General features: G+C 36.6%; 1 protein-coding gene across 5 annotated transcripts in view; it reads left to right on the top strand.

The window, feature by feature from the left end:
• The window catches only part of TP63 (tumor protein p63), a 275111-nt gene that overhangs the window by 109283 nt on the left and 139344 nt on the right, over positions 1 to 26484 (top strand). For 4 of the 5 annotated variants that reach the window (XM_030932301.1, XM_030932295.1, XM_030932290.1 and 1 more), the window contains exons 2-3: positions 3116 to 3244; positions 4017 to 4149. The exons of the other annotated variant lie outside the window; for it this stretch is intronic. In XM_030932301.1, coding sequence (XP_030788161.1) covers positions 3116 to 3244; positions 4017 to 4149 — 262 coding nt within the window. The remainder of the gene's footprint in view (positions 1 to 3115; positions 3245 to 4016; positions 4150 to 26484) is intronic. 5 annotated transcript variants of the gene reach the window in all.

The following is a 26484-nucleotide window of genomic DNA, read 5'->3' as shown; positions in this document are numbered from 1 at the left end:
ACCATAAACTTCTCAGGGTCTGTTAGTTCTCAGGTTTTCTAAGTGGAGCCCCGCATACCTTTTCTCATTGCACCTATTCGGCATAGGTCATTGTATCCACACTCACATATTCATTTTTACCCTATGAGGAAGATTTCTGTTTCTAAACTTGTGGTCTGTTTTTCTTCCTAGAGTGTAAGGCTTATTTAAGTTGGTTTCACTTTTTACATTGAGGAAATTGTAGTTTTACATGCAATTGTAATGAATAATACAGAGAGATCCCATGTACCCTTTACCCAGTTCCCTCAATAGCAACATCTTGTAAAACTACCACATAATATAAAAACTGCAATAGTGACATTGATAAAATCCAGTGGTCTGACTCACAAATCCTCAGTTCTACTTGTACTTATTTGAATGTGAGTATATATGTATGTGTGTGTGTGTATTTCATTTAATACAATTTTATCACGTGTGGATAAAACTAGGTTTGAGTTCTACGTACTTAGAATTCAACATGCTAAAATGCAATTTATCATCTCCCTTTCTTTAAGCCAGATCTTTCAACTATACTTACTGATGTAGTTAGTAGAATCATCAACCACACGGTTCAATCAAGCTGGAAACATAAAGTCATCGCTGACTCTTCATTCTCCCTTCACTAGTAACACAACCAATATATGATTTAGCCTTTTTACTCATAATTGACTTTGTCCGTATCTTCTCCATTCCCATTGATTTTGCCCTTTCGTTGTCTTACTTGAACTGATGCAGGAACATTCGAAATAGTCACTTTACCCATAAACTGACATGCTGTAAATTCTTCCATCACACAACTTCCAGATTTACCAATATAAAACATAGTCTGACTGTGTCTGTCTCATGAATCAAATTCTTTAATACTGACTGTGGTGATAGATACTCTACTCCACACGTGATAAAATTGTATTAAATGAAATACACACACACACACATATATATATACTCATGTTCAAATAAGTACAAGTAGAACTGAGGATTTATGAGTCAGATCACTGGATTTTATCAATGTCACTATTGCAGTTTTTATATTATATGGTAGTTTTACAAGATGTTGCTATTGAGGGAACTGGGTAAAGGGTACATGGGATCTCTCTGTATTATTCATTACAACTGCATGTAAATCTGTAATTTCCTCAATTTAAAATTTATTTAAAATATTCTGAGATATTTAAAATGTACATATCATTTATATATAAATATTTTAAATGATATATATTTATATCATTTAAATATATAAATATATATCATTTAATATATTTTGAAATACGTAAACACACACACACACACACTCACCACAAGTACTGACATAGCCTTTTTAAAAACATAGTATATAACTTTCTTCTTATCTCTCTGGCTTAATCTCCCAGCATTCTCTGCCCAAAATTTTTCACCATATTAACACAGAGTTGCTTGTGATTTTCTCACACATATCAAGCTATTTTCCATTATAGTATTTTGTTTATGCTGTTATCATAGAGTGCCCACTCTGTACCATTAGCTCTTACCTGACCTGCCTAATTTTCATCAGTTAAGACTCTTTCCTTTACATTGTTCATCTTTATGTTTTCGTAGTGCTATCTACACTGCTAACACATTAACTGTAGGTTTGTTTTCCTGTCTTTCCTTCTATACCATCAATTCCTAGAAGATGAGACACTATTATACACCTTTTATTTCCAGTTTCCATTATGCTTCCTGGCAAATAAATCCTCTATGCATGTTTAACTTGAGCAAATCAGTGTGCTATCACAGGTAGCTTAGAAATCAGCATTAATAAATCTAATACTATTAACTTCTACTGTATTACTAGACCAGAACACATATTTGAAATTTTAAGAAGATGATTGACTATCCTAATACAGTATTTTTTAAAATTCTTTATAACAGGAACAGTAACAATTAAGAACTTGACCAATTTTATCATGGGATAAAATTAGTCTACTGATTATCACAAATCACATATTAAGATGTTCTGCCCAGATGATGTTTAGATTTGGAGAATGCATCATCTGAGAAAGCTGATGTTTTCCTCCAAATATATAGGAATAAATGTTTAAAAAATAAGTAAAGCTGGCCGGGCGCGGTGGCTCAAGCCTGTAATCCCAGCACTTTGGGAGGCCGAGACGGGCGGATCACGAGGTCAGGAGATCGAGACCATCCTGGCTAACATGGTGAAACCCTGTCTCTACTAAAAAATACAAAAAACTAGCTGGGCGAGGTGGCAGGCGCCTGTAGTCCCAGCTACTCGGGAGGCTGAAGCAGGAGAATGGCATAAACCCGGGAGGCGGAGCTTGCAGTGAGCTGAGATCCAGCCACTGCACTCCAGCCTGGGCAACAGAGCAAGACTCTATCTCAAAAATAAAAAAAAAATAAGTAAAGCAAACTTCAGGGCTCAGCAGCAAAATGAAGCAAACAGAAATAGGATTCATTTGCAAAGCGTTGAGATGTTTGCTTATTATTAAGTCTAATATACAATTCTACACTTTAATTAAGAACCACCCACACATCAAGGTAAGTAACTGGCGATAAAAAGATTAAAAAATATTAGGTCCGCAGGTTTGAGTTCATTGTCCCTGAGTGTGATTCTAAGATTGTGGTTATGGGAGGGACGAATAAACTGGGGAAAATTTTAAATTTTCTGAGCTCATTTCTGTTTCTGGGTTCTGTTTCTTACCTGCTGGTGGCAGAATGGGCAGATAATCATTTGAGACTCTTACAAAATGGGTTTAATGATAGGTCAGACTTGCTGTCAGATTTAATGAGGAAATGTTTATTCTCTTTTCAAAATCTACAGAACACAGATGTTGGATAGTGGAGGTATAGAGCATAATAATACTATTAGCTAGGAAAGGAGAGCTTTGATAGAAGATGAGATTGTCTAGCATTGGAGATCTGCCTGATTTTCTGGCAAAACTGGATTCATTACACTGCCTGAAGAAATACCAATTGTGTAACTTGTAACATGTGCTACATATATACCTGCTTGATTTTATAGATTCACTTGATGTTTTCATGATAGAGTATGCTTTAATTTAAATATTAAGTGTCATAAATACAGAAAGTATAATACTGGCTTCATTTTTGTCCTTTTAAGTTTCGTAGAAACCCCAGCTCATTTCTCTTGGAAAGAAAGTTATTACCGATCCACAATGTCCCAGAGCACACAGACAAATGAATTCCTCAGTCCAGAGGTTTTCCAGCATATCTGGGATTTTCTAGAACAGTAAGTATAAAACAAGCAAGAAATGTTATGCTTGAGCTAAATAGGTAAATGTGGGTGGTCAAAATATTGCTTAGTACGGTATGTTTTTTCTAGAATCAGTAGAAGTTATTTAGGAAAAGTTAATGACTCCAATGCCATCGCTTTGTTCAAAATTCAGTGGTGATTTTTTTCCATTTCTAACTCCAAAAGATCCTTACTAATCCAAGGTGATATAATTTTGGAGGGCCTAAGCCCTCCTGCACCAAATTCACTTCCCCAATGTTTCTCTGATACTCAGAATCCATTCCTTTGGCTTGAAGACTTATCTACTTTTATAATGCAGGTATTCACTGAGAAGATAAAACACTAAATTGTGTTGTTTATACCTTGCTGTGAAAAGTATTATTATTTCTTTATTCAAAGCAGGTTTGGATAAGTGAATAAATTAAGAAAAGGTAAAAAGAGAATTTCAGCACACTGGAGACCCTTAGGAATAGAGTATAAAATACTCTATCACAGATGCAGCCATTATTTCCTGCATCATACCCACTAATTATCTGAGGAGGGCGGAGGTCATGATCCCCATTTAACAAATGAGGATTGGATTTGAACTGCTTGAAATTACACATTTGATAAGTGATCGAGCCGGGACTCAAACCTAGGGCTTCTAACTTCAAGAAACCAATGAGCCTTGCTGACTTTGAATTAGAAAGTGCTTGTTGTTAACGATAGCATGAGTATGTTGTAGTCCCTTTCCATGCCTAACTCACTTCTTTTCTTTCCTATGTGTTAGGCCTATATGTTCAGTTCAGCCCATTGACTTGAACTTTGTGGATGAACCATCAGAAGATGGTGCGACAAATAAGATTGAGATTAGCATGGACTGTATCCGCATGCAGGACTCGGACCTGAGTGACCCCATGTGGGTGAGTGGCATGGGCTTTCTCTTCAGTCTTTGGGCCTATGCTATTTATAGCTCTGTTAAACCTGTCTTTTCAATAGTGTGTGAAAAGGCAAGTGGCTCTGAATGGCCAAGGCCTTTGGGAAGAGAGTCAACATTGTTAGCTGAGAGAAGATTTGGTGTGGATTATGGATTCTGGGTCTGCCTCAAATATCTATAATACATGTGTTTCCATTCGTGTGGGGAGGGAGATTATTTACATCTTTTATCTTGATCATTCCCCATGTCAACCCCAATTTAGAAAAGATGGTACCAGCTCAAGGCTTTCTAGCTGGTAGGGACAGCAAAATAATATATATATAAAAATATATATAATATATTATAAATATATATTATATATAAATATATATATTATAAATATATATATATTTGACAGAGTCTCACTCTGTCACCCAGGCTAGAGTGCGGAGTGCAGTGGCATGATCTTGGCTCATTGCAACCTCTGCTTCTCTGATTCAAGTGATTTTCCTGCCTCAGTCTCCCAAGTAGCTGGGATTACAGACATGCAACACCACACCTGGCTACTTTTGGTATTTTTAGTAGAGACAGGGTTTTGCCATATTGGTCAAGCTGTTCTTGAACTCCTGTCTTCCTGTGATCTGCCCACCTCAGCCTCCCAAAGTCCTGGGATTACAGGCATGAGCCACTGTGGCCGGCAAAGAATCAGATTTTAGATCTGAATCCGATCCAGAGCACTTTCTACCATAACAAACCACTTCTCTATCCTTCTTTAATGCAGGAGGAATTTATGCACAAGAATTCTATGTGCATATGTAGGTTTAAGTACCTGGTGATAGAATAAGAGGGAAGAAAAAACTAATACATGAAACAGGCTTTTCTTGGTTATACCACTGAGTCACTCATGATCTTAGGCCCCAGTTCCTCATTTATAAAGTGGTGAGATCATAGATGTTACATACTTCCCAGGTAAGCTAAGGAGTTTAATGGATTAATCATATTAGAACACCTTTCTGAGATGTTTAAATTTCCTGTGTTTGTGCATTTTCATAATGTTGGTGGATTTTCTTTCTTTCTTTCTTTCTTTTCTTTTCTTTTCTTTTCTTTCTTTCTTTCTTTTCTTTTCTTTTCTTTTCTTTTCTTTTCTTTTCTTTTCTTTTCTTTTCTTTTCTTTTCTTTTCTTTTCTTTTCTTTCTTTCTTATCACTTATTTATTGCACAAGTCCTGCTATCTTTTCTACCAAAAATTTCTAGAAAAATAGTGGGGCTAAGCTAGACAGTGGGATATCATAGAGTATCTGTTGACAAGATTAAGGGTAATGATTTTAAAATGGCTTACCTTGTTTGATATGTTTTACTGGAATATTTGCTGTGTACATTTGGATATAGAATATACTGCTTAATATTGGGAGGAAGTCAAGTGGAGAAAGGCAAGAGGAAACAAAAAATGAAAGTTATAACTCAGCAAATACACAGATCCTTGTCACTAATTTGATTAGGGAAAAATACATGTTTTCATTGGCCCCTTTCATTCCAAGACAGATACAGTTCTCAGTCCTTGAGCTAGTGAAATGAAACTATCAAATAATTCCAGGGGCAGGTCATTAAAGGCCTTGGAATATGTCATAATTCAACGTAAATATGTGTAAACTCTGATTTGACAGTGAAAAATTAGGACATTCCCAATTTTCATAAAATATCATCTCTTAAGTTGAGGGATAGAAGCCGCCTAGGAAAACCTGTTATTCTCTCCAGGGATTTTCTATTCTGAGTCTTGGACTCATAAAAGTTGGTAAAAAGTTAAAGAAGTTAAAAAATGAAGAATTTTCTCTTACACACTGAAGCATGTAGTTTTTTGCTTGTTTTTTGAATTTTGTTTTTTGATGAGCAGAGTCTCCCTCTGTCTCCCAGGCTGTACTGCAGTGGTATAATCTAGGCTCACTGCAACCTCCGCCTCCTGGATTCAAGCGATTCTCCTGCCTCAGCCTCCTGAGTAGCTGGGATTACAGGTGCGTGCCACCATGCCCAGCTAATTTTTGTATTTTTAGCAGAGACGGGGTTTCACCATGTTGGCCAGGCTGGTCTCGAACTCCTGACCTCAGGTGATCCACCCGACTCAGCCTCCTAAAGTGCTGGGATTACAGGTGTGAGCCACCACACCCATTTCTAGCAGGCAGTTTCTTAATGTGCCATGTTGTTTCTTACTTCCTTGTATTCTTGGAAATGTTCTCCTGGAGGATACCATTCACATATTTTCTCCTCTCTGGATAATTCTTCTTTGCCCCGTAATGCCTAATAATTCTTACACAGTGTTGTAGTTGTTTATTTGTCCTAAAGGAGGACAGGGCTGTGCTTGTCATGCCCAGTGCTTGAAGGTACACAGTGGGTCCCCATAGGAGGAGATTCAGAAAGAGCTAAAAGACAAAATGAGAACAAATGAGGTTTTGCCAGTGAGGTAAATGAAATAGGGCACTTGGAGGCATCTGTATTGAAAGGAACGTAAAGGTAGAGTGAGAAAGAATTTAACTGAGTAAACTTGCCTATCTGTGGCTGCTCTGTCAGTGAAAAAAAAAAAACCCTATGACTATTCCAACATTTTTATAGCCTCATATATGTCCATGTGTCAAGGCCACAAAAATGGAGTTGGATAACAAGAATGGAAAAATGGTAAACTTACCCAGGATGTTAATGGTTAGTGTTCTGGTTTAGAAGGTAGGGAGTAGGATCCTTTTAGAATTTTAGTCTTTCTGAACTGCTACAACAACTGGTGTGAGGCTCTTTTTTTCCCATTACTTGGTAGCATATTTTCTTTACTCTTTTCCATGTATAGGTTAAAGCTAAATAATTCCTAAAGTCTGCAAATAAACTACTTTCCTCTTAAATACAATATTCATTAAGTGAGGATCTTAGCCAAGCATTCTCTCACTATACAAGAAATAGGAACTTAGGGACATGAAAAAATATGTCAGATTCTTAGAGATAGAAATCTTGAAATTGAGAAATTTAACCCAGTTTTACTGACTTTTTTGATACAATCTAAACATTGATAACTAGTCATGAAATGGAATCACCATGTTTTGTTCTGATTGTTAGCAAAGGATATTTGAATGGCAGAGAATGTGTGCCTTTTTCATTTGAATTATTTTAATATCACTGAAAAATGAACTCCATTAGGTTAGTAAATAAAGGTGAGTGGAGTCTCTCCAAACAATTTGACATTTCAGTCTATTTTCAAGGAACTTCTGGGTTCTTGATTCTGTTGTCCAGTATGTCAGTTTCAGCCAGGTGCGTTGGCTCAAGCCTGTAATCTCAGCACTTTGGGAGACCGAGGCAAGTGGATCACCTGAGGTCAGGAGTTCTAGACACGCCTGGCCAACATGGTGAAACCCTGTCTCTACTAAAAATACAAAAATTAGCCGAACGTGTTGGTGGGTGCCTGTAGTCCCAGATACTCAGGAGGCTGAGGCAGGAGAATCACTTGAGCCTGGGAGGTGGAGGTTGCAATGAGCCAAAATTGTGCCATTGTACTCCAGCCTGGGCAACAAGAGCAAAATTCCATCTCAAAAAAAAAAAAAAAAAGAAAAAGAAAAAGGAATATGTTACTTTATATCCCATGTTTGTATTATTCATAGACTGTGTAAGCATGCCCGTCATGTCTTCACGAGGTAGATAATAATATTAACACTTAAAAGTTCTCCCAGAATGATTGATGCTAACTACATAACTCTTACTTTGGCAATTTTCTTTTTATTCTTTGTAAACTTTGAAGGAAACCCTTTTAACCTGTATCGGCTTTTTCCCTAGGAAGTTGGTGGTAATTATTTAAAACTATTCCATTTTATAAATGGTTGTTGAATCATCCCAGATATATGTGAGGAGGCTTCAGCTCTAAGTATCAAAAATCAATACCTATGTAGCCTATTTGTGTCTGGAAAGGCTTAGGCAACAGCCCTTAGCATAATGCCCTACATCTTATATAATCCAAGATTCATAGATATATCAAGGACATATAGTAGGTCTAGTCGTAATAATTTTGCACCTATGATCTTTGTGACACAGATCATGATCTCTGTCCTTGAGAAGATGATAGCAGAAAAGGCAAATGTGTATAAAATTATCTATGAAAAGTAGTTAGATATATGTGTTTATGTGTTTTTATAAGGCACAGAAAAAGGAATGATTTAGTGTGGTTGAGATTGGCAACATATTGCAGAGAAAGCAATTTTCTATTTAGGCCTGAAAATATGAATCAAATTGATCAAAACAGGGAAAGGAAAAATAATCAGGTTTGGGTATAAAAATAATTGACTATAAAAACACAATGTGAAGCTCATAAGTATTAAAAGATAAGACTAAAAAATTGGCTAAAGTTCATATTAAAAAGACATAAACTTTAAAAATTGTAATTAATGACAAAAGCTTAATAACCCCAGTAAACTAAGTATTAAAAATTTAATAAGAGAGATAAATTTCTCCAGTTGGAAAAAGATAAAGGCAATTCACAAATGATTAATGTACAAATGCTTAACAGATTCGAAGTGTTCAAACTCTCCACTAATAAAAAATTGGGGAATTGAAATAATGAGGTTAATTATTATATCTTTCTGATCAGCAAAAATTTTAATGATAATAACCAATGCTGGTGAGATTGTTGAGAAACAGGCAACCTTTTCATTTCTTATGAGAGTATAAATTGAAATAATATATTGGAAGGCAATTTGTCCATTCTAATTTATTTAATTTTAAAGACACTTTCCCTTTAGCCTATAAGTTCCAGTTTTAGATATTTATTCCACAAAACTATTCAAATATAAATAAGGACCTACACACACACACACACACACACACACACACGGAGGGAGAGAGAGAAAGAGAGAGAGAGAGAGAAACGAAGGCTTCATTGCAGCATTGTTTAAAATAACTAAAATGGGAAGTCCAGGTAAAATTTTATAGCCTTCAAAGTTTTAGAAAGGAGTCTTCAAAGTGGTTGACTGGATTCATCATATGCACCTACTCCATGGAGAGGAGCCAAAATGGTAAGTAGATTGTCACATTTTGAATAGATCATCTAAGGGAGAAAACTGGAATTCAACAGAAAAGTGACAGGAAGCACCAAAAAAAAAGGAAGGAAAGGGAAGTGAGGGCTCGCTGGGAGCCTGGAGAGGCTCCCTAATGTTGGGCAAGGGTAAGTGGGAGACCTCTCACAATCCACATTCCCACCACAGGCTCCTATAGTGCTAGCCAAAGAAGAGCCCTTTGACCGTCATGGACCCTGAAACTAATATAAGGAGCTGAAGACCACTCAACAGTATTTCTTCTGAGAGAGAGAACTCATGCTGAATCCCACAAACCTCTGAGTCCTAGGCAGCTGCAGCATGACACCATTTCAAAGACCCAGCCCCCACCAGACTGCATCCTACCCTGATGCCCAACAGCCCATGCATCTCCACATCCTTGAAGCACCATTGACATTCCCTGGCTGGATTGGCTGCCACCAAGACTGAGGCAAGAGCCACAGGCAGTGACCCCTTCATCCCACAATAGAGTAGCAGCCACATATTTTCATGTACCTCAGGATAAATTTCTCTGCCCACAGCTGCCGCCACTGTGGTGGGGCTGAGATGCAAGCAAAGTACACACTCTCAAAGCAGCTCTTTCCTTTCCAGTAGGAGGGCCATGGTGTACAGCTGCTGTGGCCCTTACCTTAACATTGTACTGGCCTCCCAGGGGATCACCCTGCTTCTGCTTACCACAACCAGTGCCCGCACACACCACCAGGGGGCCTAAGGACAGGTTTGCCCAGCTCAGTCCTACCCCTCAGTGCTCAGGAACACCATCCAGGGGCCTGAAGATTGCCCATTTCAGTATACCATCATTGGCACCTGAGCATTCCTTCTGGTCATGGCCACCCAACCACTGCTGCTACCACCATAACTGCCACCAACTTACACACATCACCTGCAGGCCTGGGGGCTGGCCCACTCAGGTTGGCACAGCCACTGTCAATATCAGCGTGGAAGATTTGGGTCCCAGAGAGTTGCCTTGCCACTGCTAATGCCATTACTCGTGACATGCCAGCCCCTCAGGGGCTCAAGAACCTCCCTACCCATCTACCTTACCACTGCCATTTGAACCACCTGAGCAAGCCACCTGGGGGCCCCAAAATTGGCTTGCCTGGATTCACTAACAATGGTACCAGTGTACACTGCCCTAGGGTCCAAGGACAGGCACACTCAGCCTGCTACTGCTACTACAAATGTCCAAAGGTTGACCTACCTGGTGTCCAAACCCCAGCAAAAGTTTACTACAGCCTCCACTAACAACCACACCCTAAGCCATGAAGGAAATAATAGACAGCGCTGCTGCTGTTTACAACTGAAGATATTATACAGAGGCTACAGGACAGTACATACTGAGAATAGAAGCCAAAATTTCCTACCCATCTAATTTCATAGATAACATCTTCAGGAAAATGTTCTCCTCTATGAAAGCAAATTCAAAAAAATTGTAAGAAATGATTATTCTACCAGATGTGCATATACCAATATAAAGACACAGGAAGCATGAAAACACAGGAAAATGACACCCCCAAAGGAACACAATAATTCTCCAGCAATAAATCCCAGTAAAAGTTATTAAAGTCATAAAATAAATTCAAAATATTGTTACTAAGCTCAGTGAGATGTAGGAGAATACCAAAAAGCAATAGAAGTCAGAAAGATAATTCAGGATATAAATGAGACATTTACCAAAGAGATAGATATCTTTAATAGAACCAAACAGGCTGAGCGCGGTGGTTCATGCCTATAATCCCAGCATTTCAGGAGGCCGAGGTGGACAGATCACGAGATCAAGAGATTGAGACTATCCTGGTCAACATGGTGAAACCCTGTCTCTCCTAAAAATACAAAAATTAGCTGGGTGTGGTGGCATATGCCTGTAATTCCAACCACTCAGGAGGCTGTGATAGGAGAATCACTTCAACCCGGGAAGCAGAGGTTGCAGTGAGCCAGGATTGCACCATTGCACTCCAGCCTGGGTGACAAGAGTGAAACTGTCTCAAAAAAAAAAAAAAAAAAAAAAAGAAATTCAGAAACTGACGAATTTACTAAGTGAAACACAAAATACATTTGAAAACTTCAGCAATAGACTAGATCAAGCAGAAGAAAGGGTCTCAGAAACTGAATACAGGTTTTTAAAAAATAACCCAGTTAGATACAAATGAAAACAGAAGAATAAAAGAAAAAAAAGATCAAAGCAAACATAACATATAAGATACCACAAAGGGACAAAACATTAGACTTTTTGGTGTTTCTGAATCCAATAAAAGGATTAGAAAACCTATTTAACAAAATAATTCATGAAAACTTTCCAAGTCTAGCAAGATATTAATATATCCAGATATGAGGTTCAGAGCTCTCTAAATAGACACAGTTCAGAAAGGTTTTCTCTACAGCACATTATAGTCAAGCTTTCAAAAGGCAAAGAGAGAATTCTAAAAGCAGCAAAAAAAAAAAGTAAATAAAAGTTTAGTCACTTATAAAGAGACCCCATCAGACAAAGGGTGGGTTGCTCAGCAGAAACCCACAGGCCAGGAGCAAATAGAATGATGTATTCTAAGTGCTGAAAGAAAAAAAATGTCAGCCAAGGATATTATACTCAACAAAGTTATCCTTCATTAATGAAGAAGATATATTCTTTCCTTATAAGCCAAAGATGAGAGAATTTATTGCTACTAGACTGGCCTACAAGAAATGCTTAAGAGAATTCTATTCCCTGAAAGCAAGAGAAGGATATTTACCATCAAGAAAACATAAAAATATAAACAACACTGATACAACAAACACAAAAACAAGGAAAAGTCTCAAATGGTAACACTACAGAAAACAACCAAATCACAATTATGAAAAAAATAGAAAAGAATAATCAAAGCATATGTAACATATAACATAAAGTGACCAACTGTTAGAGAAAGAAGGGAACAAAGACTACACAAAGGCAGTAATTAATGGCAGGTATAAGTCCTCTTATATTAATAACAACCTTCAATCTAAATGGAATATACTTTCCACTCAAAAGATACAGACTGAATAGATTTTTTAAAAGACCCAAATATAATATGTATTATATATTATATAAATATATGATATATTAATATAATATATATATACACATACACACACACAACAAACTCATCTCACCTGGAAAGACATACATAGATTGAAAGATGGAAGAATAAATGGAAGAAAAGGAATGAAAAAAGGCATTTCATGCATATGGAAACCAAACACTAGCAGGACTAGCTACACTTCCATCAGATAAAACAGATTTTAAGAAAAAAAAAAAAAAAGAAAGAAACAAAGGTCATTATGTAATAATAAAGTAATCAGTTTAGCAAGGGGATGTAACAATTCTAAATATTTATGTACTCAACACCACAGCACCCACATATATAAAGCATATATTATTAGATCTAAAGGTAGAGAAAGACTTCAGTACAAAAATAGTTGGGAACTTCAACACTACACTCGCAGCATTAGACAAATCATCTAGAAAGTTAACAAAGAAATATGGGATTTAAATTGCACAGTAGACCAAATTGCCCTAATGGACATTTACAGAACATGTTTTCCAACAGCTATGGAGTTCACATTCTTCTTATTAGCACAAGGAACATTCTCAAAGACAGGTCATATATTAGGACACAAAACAGATCTCAAAAATTTTTAAAAAATTGAAATTACATCAAGTTTCTTCATAGACAACAATGGAATAAAGCTAGAAAAACAATAGCAAGAGGAACTTTGTAAATTGTACAGATACAGGCAAATTAAATAACATGTTTCTAATCTTTGGGTCAAGAAAGAGGAAATTAGAAAAATTCCTGAAACAAATGAAAATATAAACACAACGTATCAAAAACCTATGAGATACAACAAAAGCAGTGCTAACAGGGAAGTTTATAGTAATAAATGCCTATATCAATAAGGTAAAAAGATTTCACATAAGCAATCCAACAATGTACCTTAAGGAAATGGAAAAGCAAGTACAAACCAGATAGAAGATTAGTAGAAGGAAAGAAATAGTAAAGATCAGAGCAAAACTAAACAAAATATAGACTAAAAAAAATTGCAAAGGACCAATAAAACCAAAAGTTGGCTTTTTGAAAAGATAAAATTGATAAATCACTTGCTAGACTAACCCAGATAAAAATAGAGAAGACTCAAGCAAAATCAGAAATGAAAAATATATCACAGACAGGCAAAAGATCATCAGAGATTATAATGAACAACTATATACTAAGAAGCTGGAAAACCAACGAGAAATTGACAAGTTCCTGGACACATTGCAACCTACTAAGGTTGAATAAGGAATAAATAGAAGACCTGAACAGACCAATAACAAGTCATGAGATTGAATCAGTAACCCACCTGTAAAAAGTCCAGTACTAGATGGCTTCACTACCAAATTCTACCAAACTTTCAAAGAACTAACACCAATTATTCTCAAACTATTTCAAATAATTGAAGAGGTGGGCATTGTCTTTAACACATTCTGTGAGGCTAGCATTAACCTGATACTGAGACCAGACAAGGACATAAAAAGAAGAAAAGAAAAAACTATAAACCGTATTCCTGATGAACATAGATGCAAAAATGTTCAGCAAAATACTAGCAAACTGAACCAATAGCACATTGAAAAAATGATACATCAGAATCAATAGGATGTATCCCAGAAATGTAAGGATGATTCAGCATATGCAAATCTATAAATGTAATACATCAATAGGATGAAAGATGAAAACCATATGATGATCCCTATAGATAAAAAAAAAAGCATTTGATAAAATTTAACATCTCTTTATGATAAAGAAAACTCTCAATAAACTAGGCATAGGAGAAACATGCCTCTACATAATGATGGCTATATATGACTAATCCACAGCTAACATCACACTGAATGGGGAAATGCTAAAAGCCTTTCCTCTAAGAACTGGAACAAGAAAAGGCCGCTTCTGGCACTTCTATTTAACATCGCACTGAAAGTCCTAGTCAGAGAAGTAAAGCAAGAGAAGGAAATAAAAGGCATGCAGACTGGAAAAGAGGTAGTCAAATTGTTTGTCTTTGCTGATGATATATCTAAGAAAACCTACACTCATCCTAAAAACTCTTAGATTTGATAAATGAATTCAATATAGTTGCAGGATACAAAATCAAAATACAAAAATCAGTAGCATTTCTATACATCAATAACAAACTAGCTGAGAAAGAAATAAAGAAGGCAATTTCACTTACAATAACAACAAAAGTAAAATACCTAGGAGTAAATTTAACCAAGAAGGCAAAAATATCTCTACAAAGAAAACTACAAAAGAAGAAGAAGAGGAAGAGGAAGAGGAGGAGGAGGAAAAGGAGGAAGAGGGAGGAGGAGGAGGAGGAAGAAATGGAATGACGTTCCATGCTCATGGATGGGAAAAATGAAAATGGTTAAAATGACCATGCTGCCCAAAGCAATCTATAGATTCAAAGCAGTCCTATCAAAATGCCAATATTATTTTTCACAGAAAAGAAAAATCTTAGAAATTATATGGAACAAAAAAGAGCTCAAATATCCAAAGCATTCTAGAGCAAAAAGAACAAAACTGGAGGCATCACACTAACTGGCTTTAAAATATATTACAAGCCTAAAGTAACCAACAGAGCATGACACTGGTATAAAAACAGATACATAGACCAATAGGACATAATAGGAAATCCAAAAATAAATTCAATATTTCCAGCTAACTGATTTTCAACAAGCGCACAAATAACATACATAGGGGAAGGACACACTCTTCAATAAGTGGTGCTGGGAAAACTGGATATTCATATGCAGAAGAATGAAACTGGATCCCCAACTCTCACCACATACAAAAATCAGCACAGATAAAAGACTTAAATGTAAGATCTAAAACTATAAACCACTAGAAGAAAACACAGAACACTTCAGAATGTTGGTCTAGGTGGAGATTTTTACGGGTAAGCCCTCAAAAGAAAAGACAAAAAAAAAAAAAATAGACAAATGGGACTATTTAAACTAAAAATGAGGCTATTAAACTAAACAGCTTCTGCACAGCAAAGAAAGCAATTAACAGAATGAAGAAACATGTGCTGAATGGAAGAAAATATTTGAAATTATTCATCCGCCTTGGGACTAATATCCAGAATATATGAGGAACTCAAGTCAATAGTAAAAAATAATCCTGTAAAAATGAGATTACTGACATCAAAAGATATGAAAACACATTTTTTTAAAAAATGTAAAAATAGCCAATAACTATATGAAATTGTCAGCATCACTAATCATCAGGTAAATGCAAATCAAAATCAAAATGAGATATCATCTTATCCCAGTTAACTTATTTTTCAAATGACAAAAAATAACAGATGTTATTGAGGATGCAGAGAAAAGGGAACTCTTATTCACTATTGGTAGGAGTGTCAATTAATATAACCACTACAGAAAATAGTATGGAGATTTCTCAAAAATTTGAAAACTATCATAAAATCCAGAAATCACACTACTAAATATTTATCCAAAGGAAGAGAAATCAGTATATCAAGAAGGATACATGCACTTGCATGTTTATAGCAATATGATTCACCTATGTGTCCATCAATTAATAAATACAATTTGGTGTATATATACACAATGGAATACTATTCAGCTATAAAAAAGGAATGAAGGCCAGCCAGGCAGTGGCTCACACCTGTAATTCCAGCACTTTGGGAGCCCAAGGCAGGCGGATCACGAGGTCAGGAGATCGACATCCTGGCTAACAAGGTGAAACCCGGTCCTTACTAAAAATACAAAAAAATTAGCTAGGTGTGGCGGCGGGCTCCTATAGTCCCAGCTACTCAGGAGACTCAGGCAGGAGAATCACTTGAACCTGGGAGACAGAGCTTGCAGTGAGCCGAGATCCCACCACTGCACTCCAGCCTGGGTGACAGAGCGAGACTCTGTCTCAGGAAAAAAAAAAAAAAGGAATGAAATATTTTCATTTGCAGCTACATAGATGGAACTGGGAGTCATTATGCTAAGTGAAATAAGGCACAGAAAGACGAGTACTGTAAGTTCTCACTCATAAGTAGGAGCTTAAAAATTTATCTCATGGAAGTAGAGAGTAGAACGGTAAATAGCAGAGGCTGGGTAGGATGTGTTGTTGGAAAGGGGTGATGAAAAGAGATTGGTCAACGTGTACAAACATACGTTATAGAAAAGCAGAATAGGGTGGCTATAATTACCAACAATATATTATATATTTCAAAGTAGATAAAGGAGAGGACTTGAAATGTTCTCAACACATAAAAAACGATAAATGCTCAAGGTATTGAATACTCCAGACATACTAACTTGATCACTGCACATTCTATGCGTGTAACAAAATAGCGTATATATCCCATAAACATGTAAAATATTATGTATCAATTAAAAAATATTGAGGATCCCAAAAGGTAATAAAACTTTGGACTCTGATAGGAAGGAAACTATAAAGCAAATAATAGTTAACCCCACCATTGGGAGACGATAGTAGTAGTTATGATGTGTAGTCGTTTTTATCTTGATCATATTGTTTATGATCCTTGGTGGAACTTCTGTATTTGTTTGACATAAAGTGCCTTTTGTTTTTATTATTTTTATTTTTTTATTATACTTTCAGTTCTAGGGTACATGTGCACCACGTGCAGGTTTGTTACATAGGTATACATGTGCCATGTTGGTTTGCTGCACCCATCAACTTGTCATTTATATTATTTCCCCTAATGTTATCCCTCACCTAGGCTCCCACCTGCTGACAGACCCTGGTGTGTGATGTTGCCTGCCCTATGTCTGAGTGTTCTGATTGTTCAATTCCCACCTATGAGTGAGAACATGCAGTGTTTGGTTTTCTGTCCTTGTGAAGTTCGCTGAGAATGATCATTTCCAACTTCATCCATGTCCCTGCAAAGGACATGAATTCATCCTTTTTTATGGCTGCATAGTATTCCATGGTGTATATGTGCCACATTTTCTTAGTTCAGTCTATCATTGATGGGCATTTGGGTTGGTTCCAAGTCTTTGCAATTGTGAATATGGCTGCAATAAACATACATGTGCATGTGTCTTTATAGTAGCATGATTTATAATCCTTTGGGTATATACCCAGTAATGGGATCGCTGAGTCAAATGGTATTTCTAGTTCTACATCCTTGAGGATCGCCACACTGTCTTCCACAATGGTTGAACTAATTTACACTCCCACCAACAGTGTGAAAGCATTCCTATTTCTCCACATCCTCTCCAGCATCTGTTGTTTCCTGACTTTTTAATGATCACCATTCTAACTGGCGTGAGATGGTATGTCATTGTGGTTTTGATTTGCATTTCTCTGATGACCAGTGATGATGAGCATTTTTTCATGTGTGTGTTGGCTGCATAAATGTCTTCTTTTGAGAAGCGTCTGTTCACATCCTTTGCCCACTTTTTGATGGGGTTGTTTTCTCTTGTAAATTTAAGTTCTTTGTGGATTTTGGATATTAGCCCTTTGCCAGATGGGCAGATTGCAAAAATTTTCTCCCATTCTGTAGGTTGCCTGTTCACTCTGATGATGGTTTCTTTTGCTGTGCAGAAGCTCTTTAGTTTAACTAGATCCCATTTGTCAATTTTGACTTTTGTTGCCATTGCTTTTGGTGTTTTAGTCATGAAGTCTTTCCCATGCCTATGTCCTGCCTTTTATATTCTGGGGAAAATTGTGCAGAATTGATGTATCTTATTATATATTGGATATAATTCAACAGTGAAACAATTTGGGCCTGAGATTTTTTTTCTGGGACACTCTAATTGTGAATTTGATTCTCTAATTGTTACAGGAATCTTGAGATTATCTATTTTGTCTTGGGTGAGTTTGGTAAATTGTGGTTTTTGAGGATTTGGTTAATTTCATCAAAATTGTTGAGTTACATCAAATTATTGGGAATATGTTTTATTTTATTTATTTTTTGAGACAGTATGTCCCTCTGCACCCAGGCTGGAGTGCAGTGGCGTGATCTCGGCTCACTGCAGCCTCAACCTCCTAGGCTCACCTGATGCTCCCATCTCAGCCTCCCAAGTGGCTGGGTTTGCAGGCATGTGCCACCATACCCAGCTGACTTTTTGTAGTTTTTTGTAGAGATAGAGTTTCACCATGTTCACTGTTCAGACTGGTCTCGAACTTCTGGGCTCAAGCAATCCTCCCACCTCAGCCTCCCAAATTTCTAGGATTACAAGTGTGAGCCACTGTGCCAGCTACTATCCTTTTTAATGTCAGAGGAATCTGTAATGATATCTTCCACTTTCATTTATCATATTGGTAACTTGCGTTTTCTCTCTTTTCTGTCAGTCTTACCAGAGATTTATCAATTTTATTTATCATTCAAAGAACTTGGTCAGCTTATTGGTTTCACTGTTTTTCTCTCTTTCTGTTTTCAACTTGATTATTTCCAGTCTTATTTTCTTTCTTTTTCTTTGGGTTTATGTTTTTTCATCTTTTCTGAGTTTTTTAAATTAGAAGTTTATATTATTGAGTTGAGACTTCTAATGTTAGCATCCATTGCTATAAGTTTTCTATTAGACACTGCTTTAGCTGCATACAATACATTTTGATATATTTATTTTTTATTTTGTTCAGTTCAAAATATTGTCTAGTTTTTCTTGAGACTTCCTCTTTGACCCATAAGTATTTCAAAGCATTTTGTTTAATTGCTAAGTTGGACATTTGCTGTTATCTTTCTGTACTAACTTAGTTTAATTTGATTATCATCAGAAAACATACTTGGCATTATTTCAAAAATTTTTAATTTATTAAGGTTTGTTTCTAGAGTCATGATATTGTTTATCTTGGTGACTGTTTTATGGTACTTGAAAAGACTGTTTAATGAGCTTCTGTTGGGTGGAATGTTCTATAAATGTCAATTAGCTATAGTTGATTGTGGTATTGTGCAGTTCTTTTACATCCATTCTGATTTTCTGCTTACTAGTTCTATTAATTACTGAGAAAAGAGGGTTGAATTTTTCAACTGTAATTATGAATGTGTCCTTTTCTCCTCTCAAATGTGTCAGGTTTTTACTACATGTATACTGAAGCTGTGTTGTTGGGTGTGTCATATTTAAGATTGTTATATTCTGTTAATGAATTGACTCTTCTATTAATATGTAATATTTCTCTTTATTTCTGATATCTGATAATTGCTTTATTCCAAAGTCTACTTTAGTCTGTATTAATATTAATATAGCAAATCTAGCTTTCTTTTGATTTATGTTTGCATGGTAAATTTTTTCTCCATCCTTTTACTTTTAACCTACTTTTATTATTATGTTTGAAATGAGTTTCTTCTAGACAATATAGGGTTGGATCATTCTTATGCATTATGATAGCTCTGGTCTTTTAATTGGTGCATTTACATCATTTACATATGATGTAATTATCAATATGGCAATTTTAGAACTACCATTTATTAGTTTTCTTTTGGTTCCCTCCTGTGTCCCTCCCTTTGTTTTTATACTGACTTCTTTTCAAATTATTTAACCTATTTTTAGTATTCAATTTTAATTTATCTATTTTAGTTTTGGCTATATCATGTTTTTAGTGATGGCTCTAGAAATCTCAATATTCATTATTTTTCATAATCTGCTGAGAACCACTATTTTATGAATTCAAATGGAAGGTAGAAACATTACCATAATATTGGCTTTATAACCCTCACACCTTTATGTGATAGTCATATATATTTTATTTCTGTACACTGAAAATATCATCAGATGCTTATATTTTTACTTTTGACAGAGTAAAGAACTCAAGAGAATAATAGTCTATTTTATTGAATATAATATTTATTATTGCTGTTGCTCTTTATGCCAAAGCTAACATTCTGCCTGGACATTAGCAGGAAGAATAGAGAACTGCATGCACCTCTATTTTTGTTTATCAGATGAGTTTTTTATAACTGGGGCCGTAAACCAAGTTAGAGCTCTAGTTTGCTAAATTTTGGATTGATCAAAGTTTTATAAATATTTCCTTAATACCTCTCTTCCTTCTTTCCTCCATCCTTGCATCTGCATGTATGTGCAGGTATACATACACAATCACCCATATATAACTCAATTTGAACCAATTATATTTTCTGTATAGAATGGGGTTATAAAACTTTCTGATATGCCAATTATTTAAAATCTTCATTTGATAAAATTTAATATTTAAATATATATTAAACACATATTGTATGAACATTTCAGTGGCCTATTGAAAAATACGTTGACCAAACTCCAGTCAGCCTGCAAGGAGCTGGTTAACAATATTATCAGGCGAGTCACTTAAGCACTCTAAATCTTCCTTATTGTGTGCCTTCTCCTGGATCAAGAAGGTTGAAAGGATCTGATTTCTGATATGTCATATAAACAGCAACCATTTTCTATGTGTTTTGGTCTCTTAGACTTCTGGAATTCACAATGTCACTTAACTTTAAGTCTGACACCAATATCGAGCTCACTACAAAGAAAGCATCTCTATTTTCCTTCTCTTCTCTTCCTGTATCGGTTTCTATCAGGCTCCTAGAGCCACTCTCATACCGCCATTATCATCCTCATTGTGTTCTTCCTGTACATTCTCTTATTCCTTTTCAAGTTCCCTACTTTTCCCCCACGTTGAGTATCCACTTTCTCGGTTACCCAGAAAACCACTAAAATTCAGTGTGGGCAGATTTGATTAAAGGCTGATGCTTTTTTTTTTTTTTTTCTTTTTTAGGGCTTTATGATTTACTATTCACTCTGGAATTATAGCATGGGATTTTTACTCAGACACACTAGAGCTGAAATTCTGTTTGCACTAATTTAGGTGTGACCTTTACAATCTTTATAAGCTTCTTCTTCCTCGTTTGTATAGATAAACATAGTATTTCTCATTGATCTCAGAGAATTGTGATGATACCTTTTATTGGTTAGTTTTATTCAGAGTTACTGATGCATAAATATACAGCCAAATATAAATTATCTTTATTCTTACCAGTTGTCTGTCTGTACCATTTTCCTCAAAACTCTGTGAGGAAGGTAAATGTGTATTTCTTTTTATAATAAAATATCAATTTATACATTTCTCATATTATGAAAGCAATATAATTAAGTTTAGAAGTATCAAAAGGATATAAATCCCAAACCAGTGATAATAACTGGACATTTTGGGGGTTTTTAATTTTTTTCTAGAAAAGATTTAATAAAACGTGTGATCATGTCATACTAAATGTTGTAATATACTTTTTTTGCATGCTATAACAAACTTTTTTTCTTATTTACTAATCTTCAAAACTTAAATTGCCCCATTATTTATTATATTGTATTGTGTACATATACCATGGTTTATTTAGCTATTCTCATGTTTTTAAGAAAAAAATTTAAATACAGATTATTTTATTGGGCTACATGCTTAGAAGTGTAATTATTGGGTAAAATTGTATAAACATTAGTCTAACCAAACTTCTTTTCATGAATTCTGTTTTTTTAATGTTTGTTATCAGTTTACATTCCCACCAACTGTGCAAAAGTGTGGTTTGAAATCAGTTTGATTATAGGCTTGAGATCAATTTGATGATACAGTCTCCTCTTTGAAACATGCAAGTACTTTTAGGTGACTGAAGGCCTGTCTAGTTGTTTGCCATCAAGTTGCAATAGTGTCTCTAGATACACCTTTGATTGTGGTCTATGGAAGGGATAGTAGTTTTGGCTGGAGGTGAGTAAGACATCTTGAAGAATGGAGTATCCAGGAGTGGGGTGAGCAGACCTAGCTGGGGTGGAAATAATATGAGGGAAGAGGTGGTAAAAGAGGGATAGAAAAAGTCTATTTCAAGACTTTCACCTAAGGTTAGTGTTGAACAAGGGAATGGACGTAACATTTTCCCCTTTTCCTTCTTAACCCTTGCTTTTAGTATCCCAAATGCTGTTATCCCTTTGGCTTATACTATTAAAATAATCATTTAAGCATAATTTGTGTCAAATAGGCTTTGAGTATGAATCTATAAATATTAAATAAGAAAATATATTTCACATAGCAAAAATGCTCTAATTTTTGGAAAGTGGATTTGTAGCTACCTATGTGGCTTATAGGGTAGCTCAATATTCACTCCATTTAGACTGAATTCAGGTGTCCCCATAAGAGCAGACTGTTTTTCTGTTCTGTTCTTTGTACAGTATAGCCAATGGGAAGGCACCACTTTGTTCAAGAGTGCCAAGTCGGGGACTTTACCTTAAACACAAGTATGCATTTCAAACCTTGAACAAACAGCCTTCTTAATAAAATAAGGGACAGAGTTTTCTTTCTTCTGTTCTCTAGAAATTCACAAATATCACTTGACAGGTGACAGTTCTTCCCTTACAAAAGGGGCTGTTTGCCTTTTGCTTTGGTGTTTGGGTAAACTGCAGCATGCACTGGCAGAGAATTTATTGCCTAGGGGAAGGTGTTTGCAGTTGCTGTGTTTAATCTGAAAAGAAACCCTTTTCCTTCTGTCTCCTCCCTCTCTTTTTAAGGAGGGAGAGTTGGAAATGATAGCCCCAGGGAAATAGTTCCCTTAACACCTGTCTTTGGTGTAACCTCAGCAATGTTACTTAAGACACTGTGCTCAGTCTGTATGCATTCAGAATGACAAAGTTGAAGAGGGCAGATAAACAGAAAGGGATTTCAGCCAGAAACACAGGAGCTGATTCTGACCTTGCATCCTCTTAAAAACTGATCAGGTGGAAATCCTATCGTGCTGGCTTAAGAAGAATCTGATTTGTTTGAAGTAATATTCATGCTATTAGTCACCTGTCCCTTTCCTTTGGCAACATATACATATATATAGTTTCAATCTGCAAAACATGAAAAATTCTACAATGTTATATTTAGGAACTTTAGACATGCTAATTCTAGTTCAACCTTTAGTAGATGAGAAAACTATTAAGATCCAAGTTCATTAGTGGTGACTTCTCCAAAATTTCTGCTAAGAGTTTTCAAGAAAACCAGGGCTACACCCAACTTTCTGGATTTCTAGACCCGTTTTTCCATCTATTATCAGAGGTGGTGTAAAGAGGTCAGGCTCTAGAGATAGATGGCTGCCTGTGTTTGAATGTAGCTCAGTTATTCGGTATTTGGGTAACCTTGGGTGAATTACAGAATGTTTCTAAGCCTCAGTTTTTTCATCTGCAAAATGAGGATAAGGATTGATATTGGTGACTTCCTATGGAAGAGCTGTTCTGATAACTGAGATAAGGCATGTTAGCATAACACATTGCATGTGGCCAGTACTCAGTGGAAATGGTTGTTGCTGTTACTCTTTAGAATGTGTTAAATTTGGAAACAGTGAATTATTAATCCTAAATAGAGCAATTACTGATGCAGGACAATAAAGAAATCTACATAGATTTGCATTTTTGTTTTTCCAAAAACTAAGGTATTATTTGAAGATATACTAGTGTTACTGTAAGTAGCTAGTCATACATGAGCAGGACAGGAGAGAGCTCCACCTCCTACCCCCAACCCTCACAAGCAATTTCAGATGACCATAAGGTGATGGTCAGGCAGTTGTTACACTGTTTCTCTAAAATAATATTAATAATTGGTCATGGTGGCAGCCAGCACCAGGGAAAAGCAGTCTTCCAATAGATAGAAAAAAACCCGAAACTGGTGATCAGTAGCTTCCCAAGAAGACCTCAGGAGTTGGGGGAATGGGCTCAGCATGTGTACTAAGGAGCAAAATGGCAGAGTTTAACTAGTATATAACCTTCTAGGAACATTCAGACTAGTAAAGTAGTAACACTTGAAGCAATGGTTCTCAATCTTTTTGGCACCAGAAACCAGTTTTGAAGAAGACAACTTTTCCACAGACGGTGGGTGGAGATATGGTCTGGGAATGAAACTGTTCTACCTCAGATCATCAGGCATTAGTTAGATTCTCATAAGGAGCACACAACTTAGATCCCTCACACGAGCGGTTCACAACAGACTTCATGCTCCTGTGAGAATCTAATGCCCCTCTGATCTGACAGGAGGCGGAGTTCCAGTGGTAATGCTCATTGGCCTGCCTGCCTGTCACCTCCTGCTGTGTGGTCCAATTCCTAACAAGTCACACATTGGTACCAGTCCATGGAATGGGGGCTGGGGGCCCCTGGTCTCAAGTGAGCATGCATACAACTCGAGTAAACACACTGCACACGCAGCCCCTCCTTAGTGCTGGCAGGCCACTGCACATGTTGACAGCCCACCCTAAGGGAAGAATCAGGGGAAAAGGGACACAAGACTCCAAAAGTACACCAACATATAAAACCCTAAGTCAAAGGTCAAACCAGGCACTTGATCCTTTCAAGTCACCTGCTTGGCTTCTTCCAAGTGTACTTCCTTTCATTCTTGCTCTAAAACTTTTTAATAAACTTTCACTCCTGCTCTAAAACTTGTCTTGGTCTCTCCCTCTGCCTTATGGCCCTCAGTTGCAATCTTTCTTCTGAGGAGGCAAAAGTTGAGGTCTCTGCAGACCCGTACAGTTTCGTTGCCACTGACATACTTTGGTGCTGCATGACTTGGATACATTCTGCTGCTGACACTGGCAGGCTGTGAAATCTGACTTGACCATCATTTCCCATTTGAAACTAGACAAGGATGAGTTTTCTTCAAACTAAAATCAGGATTTTGAACCAGACGGACTTCTTATGAAAGCCAATAATCTTTTGTCTGTTCAGGTCTCAGAGAACTCACAGGAAAACTTTTATTTTACTTGCTAATTTTATTTAAGTTATTTGGGTGTCATTCAGTAATGATAACATAATAAAATATTCCCTTTGACAGTCTAATGATTAAGAGCATGGGCTTTGGAGTTGAGCACACCAATATACTTGAGTTTAAATCTTAGCATGATAATGAAGCCAGAGCTGAATGATCTCCTATATAGTTTAATTCTGTGGTTCTCACCATGTGTTCTCAGGGCCAGCAGCATCAGCATCATCTAAGAACTTGTTAAGAAATGCAAATTATTGGATATCACTCCAGATCTACTGAATCAGAAACTGGAGGGAAAGTGAGAGCGGTGATCTTTCTGTAAGCCCTCCAGGTGATTCAGAAGTTTGGGAACCAGTGGTACAAATGATTTAGTATATATTTTTATGGGAGGGGACAGAACTCAGGTTTTGGGAAGTGACTAACCTGTCAAGGAAGAGGACAACTCTGTAAAATATTTGAAGAGGTTTATTGTGAGCCAAATATGAGTGACCATGGCCTTCATATTTCAAGAGGTTTGGAGAACATGTGCCCAAGGTTGTTGGTTTTCGGCTTGGTTTTATATATTTTAGGGAGACGTAAGATATCAATCAATACAAATGAGGTATACGTTAGTATGATCTGGAAAAATGGGACAAATTGAAGCTAAGGGCTCACAGGTCATAGGTGGACTCCAAGATTTTCTAATTGGCAACTGTTTATTTTAAAACATGGAATCAATAGAAAGGAGTGTCTGAATTGAGATAAGGACTTGTGGAGGCCACAGTTCTTATTATGTAGATGAAGTCTCATAGGTGACCACCCTTAGAGACAATAGATGTTGTATTACTCTATTGTCATGCTGCTGATAAAGACATACCCAAAACTGGGCAATTTACAAAAGAAAGAGGTTTATTGGACTTACAGTTCCACATGGCCCAAGAGGCCTCACAGTCATGGCAGAAGGCAAGGAAGAGCAAGTCACAACTTATGTGGAGGGCAGCAGGCAAAGAGAGAGCTTGTGCAGAGAAACTCCTGTTTTAAAAACCATCAGATCTTATGAGACCCATTCACTATCACAAAAACAGCACGGGAAAGACCCACCCCTATGATTCAATCATCTACCACTGGGTCCCTCCCAAAACACAAGGGAATTATGGGAGTTACGAAATGAGATTTGGGTGGGGACCCAGAACCAAACCATTTCATTCCACCCCGGCCCCTCTCAAATCTCATTATCTTCATATTTGAAAACCAATCATGCCTTCCTAACAGTCCCCCAAAGTCTCAACTCATTTCTGCATTAACTCAGAAGTTCACAGTCTAAAGTCTCTTCTGAGCCAAGGCCAAGTCCCTTCTCCCTATGAGCCTGTAAAATCAAAAGCAAGTTAGTTACTTCCTAGATACAATGGTGGTATAAGTATTGGGTAAATGTAGCCATTCCAATGGGAGAAATTGGCCAAAACAAAGGGACTAATGGCCCCAGGTAAGTCCAAAATCCAGTGGGGCAGTCAAATCTTAAAGCTCCAAAATGGTCTGCTTTGACTGCATCTCTCACATCCAGATCATGCTGATG

This window comes from Rhinopithecus roxellana, chromosome 1 (genome assembly GCF_007565055.1).
Source record: "Rhinopithecus roxellana isolate Shanxi Qingling chromosome 1, ASM756505v1, whole genome shotgun sequence".
Classification (NCBI taxonomy): Eukaryota; Metazoa; Chordata; class Mammalia; order Primates; family Cercopithecidae; genus Rhinopithecus; species Rhinopithecus roxellana.
The sequence above is the reverse complement of the archived record's forward strand: the minus strand, read 5'-3'. Positions and strand labels throughout refer to the sequence as shown.